This window comes from Sinocyclocheilus grahami, unplaced genomic scaffold (genome assembly GCF_001515645.1).
Source record: "Sinocyclocheilus grahami isolate Dianchi unplaced genomic scaffold, SAMN03320097.WGS_v1.1 scaffold703.1, whole genome shotgun sequence".
In the NCBI taxonomy this organism is placed as follows: domain Eukaryota; kingdom Metazoa; phylum Chordata; class Actinopteri; order Cypriniformes; family Cyprinidae; genus Sinocyclocheilus; species Sinocyclocheilus grahami.
Genome location: NW_015505882.1, coordinates 328,550 through 338,920, shown reverse-complemented (window position 1 = coordinate 338,920; position 10,371 = coordinate 328,550). Strand labels below are relative to the sequence as shown.

Sequence of the window (10,371 nt, the reverse complement as noted above, 5' to 3'; positions counted from 1 at the left end):
CTGAAGACTGGAGTAATGATGCTGAAAATGCAGCTTTGCATCACAGGAATAAATGACATTTTAAAACATATTCAAATAGAAAATTGTCATTTTAAATTAAAATAATAATTCACAAAATGACTGTTTTTGCTGTGTTCATAAAGAATTAAATGCAGCCTTGGTGGCCATAAGAATCTTAAAATAAGAGTTTTTTTTTTTTTTTACTGATTGCCATTGGTAAACATTGGATATTTAATCATTTTTACTTTGAGATTACCTTTGCCATCATCTCATACTCATTTAAAGTTGATAATTTAATAATAAACTAATATATCTTTGATTTGTTTCAAAGCAGCTTCACAGTAATAAATAGAAAAGTAATGTTGCACAATTCTTCATTTCACAATTCAGTTTCAGCTGTAAAGCAACTCTACAGAAAACAATAGTGTGATCAGTTCAATGAATGATTTAATTCAGTTCCGTTGCATTGTCAGTGTTGCAAAGATCATCAATTATGAAACAAATTTGATTAAATTAAAGCAGGTTTACAGTAGTAAATAGTGTCATTATCCAGCTCAGTTCAAGTTTTGTTCTCATCCGATGGTGTCAGTGCAGTCATATCAATAATATTACTCCGTTTTAATTGTCTTTTAAACCCAAATGAGCAAGCCAAAGGTGACCAAAACTGAACTGGTGTAGAATTTTACAATTGGCCATTTATTGATTGAAAATAATTATCAGTTATTTTTTAAGCATCCATAATGATAATATTGGTGGATTTTCCTAAACATTTCACAATTTCGCACTCTCTTTCTCTCAAACACACAGCCTCCAATGGATCTGAACATCACGTCTCCTAACTTCTTCAAGGGCTGCCTGGAGTTATTAAGTCTAAATGAAGAACTAGTCAGCCTCTATAACTTTGAGCAAAACTTGCAAATGAGCACCACAACTGACCTCCCTTGTTCACGGTCAGAGGGGTTTCATTTATTATTTATTAAATCATATAATCTGTGTTAACCTCTTTGCGAGAGTGCGTTCCTTGTCAAATCGCTTCGTGTGTTTGAACAGGAAGAGGCCAGCAAATACGCCCGAGTGGGGAGTTAACGGAGTGTATTTTGATGGTTCGGGCTATGTTGAGGTTTTGTTCGAAACTCTGAAGGACGACCGTGTGTTTGAGCAGCATGTCAAACTCATCTCGCAAAACGGCATTCTCCTGTTGTTCCAAAGACAGGTGAGACGTGGCCTGCAAAACGTAGGATTTGTGATTGTCTGACGCAGGTTATGGTGTTAATGTCATTCTTTTCCCTTCTCAGGATAAGTATGTGTGCGTAGCTGTGCAAGACGGTCTTCTTAAAGTCCTACATAACCTTGATGGACGGTTGTCCAACTTAACTGACCCACAACAAGAGTCAAATATTAAAATCAGTAATGCACAAGTGAAATTTGTGAGTGAAACCTTCTATTTATTCCAGTAATTTCTCGCATATCTGCTTATCTCTGTAAGGTTGATTTATTTTAATGTTTTCTGTGTTTGTTGTTTTCAGTTGGATGTTATCTTTCAACTTTCGAAAAATGAAATGCTAGTGAGGCTAGATCGTCAGAAGATCTACACGCTTTCCAGCAGAGAGCTCAGCTTCACAGGAAGATATTTCCTGGGCGGAGTGCCAGAGGATCAGATGCCCGAGAGGTGACCATGCAGATATTTCCACAGAGATATTAGATGCAGGGCTGGGGATCCGAGGTAGAATTAACTATCTGTGCATGTCATTGCAGTTTAAAGAGTGTGTTTCATAAACACGGCTCCATAAAGGGCTGCTTCAGGACCGTTAAGGCCATGAAAAGCTTTGTTCAAATGAAGACCATGAAGAGTGCAGGGATCAGCTATGGCTGTCCAGATGACCTGCTGGTGAGCGTCTTCATACTTGTTTCTTCAGGTTGGGAATCTACATACAAATAATGCTAATGATTCCGGAACATCTGTGTACGATGAGGGAATATACTTACATTCGCACTTAGTTCATTGTGAAAAACGAGGCCTCCAGAGTCCAGGGTGTGAAGTAACGAATCCAGCTATGGTAAAGGCCCTGATGTACTTCAAGAAAAATCTTCAAACAAAGTGGATCTATTTTCTAAATGCATGTTATTGATCTTATTGTGAACAATTCATCCATGCATGTTTTTTTTTTAATGATTTCTTCAGTCAGTTAGTCCACTTAAACCCTTTTCTTTGTTTGATAAGCCATTGTAATGGAGATGTGCATCACAATATGCAAGAAAAGATCTGTCTCTACTTCCGTTTCCTCGTAACTGTAAGAACAAAGTTGCATTATGTCATTTCTAATGAAATCTGGCCGATACGAAAGTTTATTTAGTTGCTCTGAAAACAGCTGGTTAACAGCTGTTAAACACTTTCTAACTGCCTTTAGTCCAAGATGGGTGTGACCGCTTACTTTGATGCAAACATCATTTCCAGTTCATTTCTTCACTCAGTCCATTACATTTGTATATTTAAATGCTTCGCACCCAGCAACACGGGTGTCCGAATTTTTGCAACCAGTATAACACATTTCTTTTTAACAAATAACGTCTGTGTGAGTATACCCAAGCCTTTAGCTTAAGAAATATGATTTAGGCCATGCCAATATTACTTGACTAGACACTTTGTTAAAATATGTAACAAAGCAAAGGAACAAATTGAAATGGTTAATAGCAAATGATCTTTTTTAGAATTGTTATTACTGTAAACATGCTAAAATAACCACGCTTAAATAAGCCACTATGAGAACGGAGTTATTAAATGAATCTAGATAATAAACCAGAATCGCGCAGCGGATTCAGAATCTGTAAATTCCTTATGATTCCCAACCCTACTGATTTCCACCATATATGATTTCTCCTGTATTAAGACGTGTTTATGTGTGTTTGTGTTGTGTGCCAGTTTACCCGTGAGGCTCATTTCACTGGTGAAGGTTACCTGAGCTTGAAAATGGACAATGTACTGGATCATCCAGACAACTTCTATGCTGGAATCGGCTTCAGGACAGATCAGCAAAACGGGCTCATGTTTTACCGGCAAGGCCAGGTACAAATTACACTGGTTACAGTTTGACATACTGACTATTGAAGACACTTGCAGCCATTGTCAAAGTCTGTGTTTGTGTTGGTCTCCTCAGAGTGATGTGTGTCAGGTGGTCTTGTCAGGCGGTAATGTAGTAGTCCGTGCTGGCAATAATGAAGTCACTTCTCAGAAGACGTATAACGATGACAACAGTCACTATGTTGCATTTTACCGCACAACAGAAGGGTATGCCACTATATGTTTGTTATAAATGTACAATCAAATTGTGTTTGTGACCATTTCTGCCTCCGTTTAGGTTACGCGTTTATATAGACGATGTTCTTGAGAGTGGAGGAGGAACTGGCAGTGCGGCCAACATCAGCGCGGTGCTACAGCCTGGCATTACTTATGTGGGCGGCATACCGGAGTCAGACGGCCTCACCGGCTGCCTCACTAACTTCTTCATAAAGAGGTGTGTGATGCAGAGAGAGGTGTTAGAAATAGATTAATGGAGGGAAATTCTAATGAATGATCAATTAAATCTTATCACAACAGAAGGGTATGCCACTATATGTTTGTTATAAATGTACAATCAAATTGTGTTTGTGTACATGGTTGTGACCATTTCTGCCTCCGTTTAGGTTACGCGTCTATATAGACGATGTTCTTGAGAGTGGAGGAGGAACTGGCAGTGCGGCCAACATCAGCGCGGTGCTACAGCCTGGCATTACTTATGTGGGCGGCATACCGGAGTCAGACGGCCTCACCGGCTGCCTCACTAACTTCTTCATAAAGAGGTGTGTGATGCAGAGAGAGGTGTTAGAAATAGATTAATGGAGGGAAATGCTAATGAATGATCAATTAAATCTTAAACCTGAATGTATAAGCTTTATGAAAAGGTGCAGTTAGATCAGCTTTTAGGTAGGCGTGGCTGACTCTTAACTTTTATAAAGAATATCTCTTTGGATTTGAGACTTTAGTCTTTGCAACTTTACAGATCTTCTTTATGCACCAAGAGCTTGTAACACTCCAAAGAGAAAGCAAAAATGCCAAAATGACATACCTGTTTTAAACTGCGTCTCTGCAGGCCACACATCTCTGTGGGTGTGCGTGTGAACTCCTCGAGTGGACTGATTTTCCATGTGGCGGGAGGGAAGAGCCAGAGGATCATGACGCTCTCTGTGTTTGATGGCCATCTGATGCTGATAGTCACCGGCGGAAAGAAGACCAGCATACGCAGCAAAAAGAAATACGACGACGGCCTGTGGCACATGGTTCGTATGTGGGTCAGGCATGTTTTTAGACAAATTTGTGATTTTTTTTCTTTCCATATCTCTTATTTTCACAATGAACTGGTGCAGGTGTTTGTGCGAGTGGAGGCTGACCGGGCATCTCTGACGGTGGATGGCATCGAGATGCAGAGGAAGAGGGTGACGGGCGGAGGGAAGAGCGTGTTTGCTGCTCCTCTCTATATCGGTGGACTTCCCTCAGACCACAGTGCAGCTATGGTAAACACTGTCTTACACCAACCATGTTCAAAACCAGTGAACTGCCATGCTGTCTTCTGCTTTACACAGTGACTGAAGTGAAATGATCAACATGGGCAATAACTCAACGGGTCACAAATATTGCAAAGCGAACATTAGGCTGATGTTAGTTGCTAAGCTAACAGTGCGATACACTAATAAGTACACACAAATGTTGGATAAGATCATCTCTTTTTAATTGGATTGACTGTTTTATTTTATTTTTTTTTGTGCATTTTTTCATTTTCATTGAAATGCAGGTCTCCGACTACCATGTTTTATTTTATTTTAATCAAAATAATAATTTTATTTTAAGAACACACACACATATATTTCTATTAATATTATATATTTTTATTTACTAAATAATCATAGTATTTTAATAGGAGTTTGATGTTAGCATGAAAAAAAACCTTTTTAATTACATTGAACTATTTTATTGCTATTTTTATTTTATTTGAAATACAGGTCTTGATCCACCATATTATATTTTATAAACTTTTACAAAAATGTAACTAAATAATGCAAAGCAAACAAGAGACTTGATTCACAATAATTTTGATGTCAGTATGTTGCTATTCTAATAATGCCATACTCGAATAAGCACACACAGAGATCTTTTTTTTTAATTAGCTTGAACTATTTTTACTGCTGTATTTTTCATATTAAATATACACAAAGGTTATTTTATTTTATTGTAAAAAAAAAAAAAAGTCAAGTTACCACATTGTTTTAGTAAGTACATAAATATGTTTATTTTATTGTGAATATTATATTGTTTTAATATAATATTATTTTGCTAGTATGAATTCATATTCCAAATATGCATAAAATATTTTTATTAATAATTTTTTTTTATAATAAAGTGGATATTTTATCACATCTGTTGGTGAATATACAGAATAAACCTCAAGGAAGTTTGAGAAGTCAAGCTTTATTTTGAATATTATAGGTCAGGATTTTTTCCATTAAGGATATATTTAATGATTTTGTAGAAGGCAGCATAATGAAGTTCGGAGCCGCCTTCAGTTCAGGAGTGCACTCATGAGACTCTAAAAAGCTGTTTTTTTGGGCAGCTCACTGTGTTTAGGAACCGAGATTGTACAGATCTGAACATATTCACAGAGATATACCTTCGTGATGTGATGTGACTTTTCTTTCTATCCGTTTCTCTCTTTCAGGCTGGTTTCGTTGGCTGTGTGCGGGATCTGAAGCTGAACGAGGTGCTGGCACAGAGCCCCTCTCACAGTGTGGGAGTGACACCCTGCTACCAGCAGCCCCTCCAGCCCGGGGTTTACTTCTCCAGTCAGGGAGGATATCTGACCATCGGTGAGCCATCAATCAAACCATCAGATCAGACACACTTCAGATTTCATTCACAAAGACGGTGGACAACACACCTTGTTTAGTGCGCCTCTCTCTCTCATGCTAGACGAATCGCTGGTGTTAGGCCGGGACCTCGAGATCCTTTTGGAGGTCCGTCTGGTTTCAGACTCTGGGCTCCTGCTGCACACTGGAGTCAGAAAAACTCAACAGCTGAGTCTCTATCTGAACCAGGGCCAGGTGACACAGCCATGCACTCACACACATACATGCAATAAGTTACCCGTAACTCTTACAAGTTTAAATCATTTTCAAATGAGAGTTCAGGGAATGTCAACAGATTTCATTTCGGGTTGGTGGTGCTCCCTGAAGGCCAGTGGGATGAGTTTGTTTGTTCTGTGCAGGTGACTGTGTTGGTGAACAGTGGCAGTGGAGAGTTCTCAGTCAGTCTCACACCAGAAGAGTCTCTCTGTGACGGAGGATGGCACACTATTGCAAGTGAGTTGAAAAACACGAACACAACCATACTGCATTTAACCCGTGGTCTGTTTGAAAAAATGCATGTTATTTTGGGTCAGATTTTATAAAATGGGGTTGTACTTTGGTTTCCAAATAAAATAAATACAAAGGCATTTAGCACTTAAGGTTCCCCACTGGTGGACGAAGTACACAAATCTAGTACTTCATTGAAAGTGCTCATATTCAATTTTACTTATGTATTTTTTGTGTACTTCAGTATTAAAACTTAAAAGTACTGATTGATGAACCATGTTTATTATTTATTTTGGCCAGCACTAGTCATTACTCAGACTTTAAATATTTATCTACCAATTTTATTAGCAAACCTTTTTTATACACCATCAAAACAAACTTAAGTATACTAAAATCTCTATTTAAGTTACACTGCAAAGTGTGCAAACAAGTGAAATAATATGCCATATAGTATTTTAGAAATAAGGGGAAAACCAATTGTGGCAAACAACAGTATAAAAATACTTTGACAGAAGTCAAATGGGGTTAGTTCACCCAGTTACTCACACTCATGTCGTTTCAACCCTGCGTGAGTATCTTTCTTCTGTTGAACACCGTTATTCTGAATAATGTGGGTAACCAAAAAGGGTAACACTTTATTTCGATAGTCCACTTTAGACATTCTATTAACAGTAAGTAACTTTGCAACTACATGTCAACTAGCAGTTAGTAGAGTATTAGTAGACTGTCTGCTTAATATCTTCTAACACTTTCTTTGTCAACTTATTCTACTAACCCTAAACCTACCCTAACAGTCTACCCTGAGAGTTAGTAGACATGTAGTTACAAAGTTACTTATAGTTAGTAGAATGTCTACAGTGGACTATCGAAATAAAGTGTAACCCCAAAAAGTTGTTGGTATCCATTGAGTTTGGATACCAAAATTGTTCTTAACTTTTTATCATGTCCCTTTAACATTTTAAAAGGAAAGCTATGCAAACATACTAATTTTATAAATTGTTTGAAACTGTAGGAAGATGCATGAGAAGTAATTTGTGTTATCTTAAAGTAATTTTAGTAATAGTCATGCATTTCAGTGGGCAGCTTAAACAGCTTAGCTTCTTACAGCAGATTCAGTTCACAAATAACTGACAGTCATGACCTAATTACAGTAACTTACAGTAATCAATTCTAAAGTAACTTACAGTAATCAATACTAAAATTCAGCATTAGTAAATTTTGCTTTTCCTTCACTACATTCCAAAGCATTATTGTGAAAGTTTCCCAAAATAAAAATACTCTGATAAAATAGTATTTTAATTTTTTTACTGCAATTTTGTCCATCTTTTTTTTTTTTTTACTTTTCATCTGGTTCTAAACCTGACCTGAACAGAACAGAAGGATTAAAATATATAGATACTTCATAAGCAATGTATTTGCCATATACTTTCACACTTGAATATTGATATAATATATATATATATATATATAATGATTTTAGTTGTGAAGAAGAGCAATGTCATCCAGCTACATGTGGATGCGGCGAGTGAACATGGAGTGGGTCCCAAACAGAGCCGGTCGAACGGGGGCAAAGAGACTGTTTATCTGGGCGGCGTGCCAGGTATGACATCTGAACGCTACCAAATCAACATTTATAATTCCTGACAAGAGAACATGCAGCTGGCAAATCAAGAATGATCATTAACTAAATGAACCGAAAACAGAAAAGAATAAATCCCGCACACTGTCCACACTTTACTGAGTGAGTGAATAAATGGATATTTTGATGCATTTGCAAATGCAGAGTGTGCAGGATTTATTCTTTTGTTTCAATGTTTTTTTTCCCCATGTCTTTTTTCCTGCGTACCTATCGATTAAGCTAAATGAACCAAAATCTTACATTGAAATGTGAACGACTGAGGAGTGATAATCCGTGTTGACATAAGCCTGTTGTCCTCTGGTGTGCAGATACTATAGTGGTCCCAGGTCTCCCGTCCACCGTCCTCTCTTTCCACGGATGTGTGAGGAAAACCGTACTGAACCACAGGCCTGTCATGCTGTCAAAACCCCTGTCAGTGTCTGGATCTGTGGGGACTCAGGGCTGCCCTGCCTTATAGACCACAGCTGCATTAACCCTACATACACTCACACTATCAAATCAACAGGTGGTGGGTTTGCTTAGCGTTTAATTTAAACCAGTATTTATGTTATCTTCATGACACCCGTGTATGTAATTTTATTAAAAAGCACTGTAAGTGATGAGACACCACTGATAAACTATAATGTTCAGAACTGCAGGGACCAGCGGAATATAGAGATGGATTGGCACCATATTCATATCGTTCCAGGTTGTTTAATTAGTACATTTCATTGATACAATCTTGACCAAACACCATTAAATGGGTTTTATGGGAGTATTTAGTTGTATAAAAACACTGGAGGGCAATTTAATGTGGATCCATGTTTCCATGTGCATTCATTGTGTATCATCTGAAATCACTGGAGTTGAAAACTCGAGAAAAATTATTTTTGTCACTTTTGATATTTTGTCAGATTTCCTCAGTTGTATTTTTATTGGCAATAAACATTTCTTTCATGTTTCATGTCACATTTTACTCACTATTTGTTTAATAGTGTAGCTTTGGACATACAAAACACGTACGAGAATCCGTGAAGGAGTACAGGCAAACAACCCAGACTAGCATGAGACACACCTCAGAGAGACGACTGTGTTCAGAAGGTTGTTCTAATCCAAGCTCATGTCTTCGTCATCATCTTTCTTGTCTTTGGAATCGCCGTCATCTGTCTTGCTATCACTGCCCTCCATGGCCTTGGCAAACGCCTCCACATCTAAACACCAGGACAAAGCAAATGAGTGCTTGGGGGTACGGAACATGAAACAGTTATTACAAATGATGAAAACTTGAACTTAAGATATGCATATAAATTTGAATTGAAATAGTATGTTGATTGATGGACGTGTTGCACATCTCACCTCCTTTATTAGCGGCGTCCACTGCTTCAGAGGGCAGACCAAACTGGTTCATGAGAGGGCCGAGCTGACCAGAGGCCAGAGCACTGCTGAACATACTCATGGCCTGCACGGATACAGACACACTGCGTTTACATCAAAGCAGAATATTATATCAACAAGTCCAAGGCAAATATTTATGGAGATTCCCACAAATTGCTTTTGTAAATCACTACATATGCCTGGCAAGGTTTCATAAAATAAACACACAACAACGAAGTCTTAATTCATTGATGACAAATAGCAATTCTTCTGCCAAGCAATGTTTTCAGCCAACATTTAGCAGAATGGTCTTTTACAAACGCTTCAAATGCGGCTCGGCCAATTATAATAAGGACTGTAACTATCCATTTTATCTTTAACTTTTTTTCCAATTTATGATGGGCGGCAACTAACATTAAGGTGCAATTCCATCTGTGCTACTCGTATGGAGGTTTTTTTTTTCTTCATCAGTGAAATTAATGTATTATATATGACCCTGGACCACAAAACCAGTCTTAAGGGTCAATTTTTCGAAAAACCGAGATTTACACCATACAAAAGCTGAATAATAATACGATTTCCATTGATGTATGGTTTGTTAGGATAGGACAATATTTGGCAGAGATACAACTATTTGAAAATCTGAGGCTGCAAAAAGAAAATCTAAATATTGAGAAAATCGCCTTTAAAGTTACCCAAATGAAGTCCTTAGCAATGCATACTACTTATCAAAAGTTAAGTTTTAATATATTTACAGTAAGATATGTACTAAATATCTTCATGGAACATGATCTTTACTTAATATCCTAATGATTTTTGGCATAAAAGAAAAATCAATAATTTTGACCCATATAATGTATTTTTGGCAATTGCTACAAATATACCCCAGCGACTTAAGACTGGTTTTGTGCTCCAGGGTCACATTATTTCAATTTTTTTTTATAAATATATATATATATATATATATATATATATATATATATATACACACAGTGGGT

The 10,371-nt window shown here is 37.4% G+C and overlaps 2 protein-coding genes across 2 annotated transcripts in view; one reads left to right on the top strand and one right to left on the bottom strand.

Annotated features, from left to right (window-relative positions):
* The window catches only part of LOC107559851 (laminin subunit alpha-5), a 77,407-nt gene extending 68,645 nt beyond the window's left edge, over positions 1-8,762 (top strand). Inside the window, exons 70-76 of the mRNA XM_016243862.1 lie at positions 4,128-4,314; positions 4,402-4,548; positions 5,748-5,895; positions 5,999-6,129; positions 6,294-6,387; positions 7,862-7,981; positions 8,329-8,762. Coding sequence (XP_016099348.1) covers positions 4,128-4,314; positions 4,402-4,548; positions 5,748-5,895; positions 5,999-6,129; positions 6,294-6,387; positions 7,862-7,981; positions 8,329-8,477 — 976 coding nt within the window. The 3' untranslated portion in view covers positions 8,478-8,762. The remainder of the gene's footprint in view (positions 1-4,127; positions 4,315-4,401; positions 4,549-5,747; positions 5,896-5,998; positions 6,130-6,293; positions 6,388-7,861; positions 7,982-8,328) is intronic.
* An 82-nt stretch (positions 8,763-8,844) lies between these two features.
* Positions 8,845-10,371, bottom strand: part of adrm1 (ADRM1 26S proteasome ubiquitin receptor) — a 17,450-nt gene continuing 15,923 nt past the window's right edge. The window contains exons 8-9 of the mRNA XM_016243861.1: positions 9,356-9,458; positions 8,845-9,210 (exon numbers count right to left, since the gene is read on the bottom strand). Of these exons, the coding sequence (XP_016099347.1) occupies positions 9,107-9,210; positions 9,356-9,458 (207 nt within the window). The 3' untranslated portion in view covers positions 8,845-9,106. The remainder of the gene's footprint in view (positions 9,211-9,355; positions 9,459-10,371) is intronic.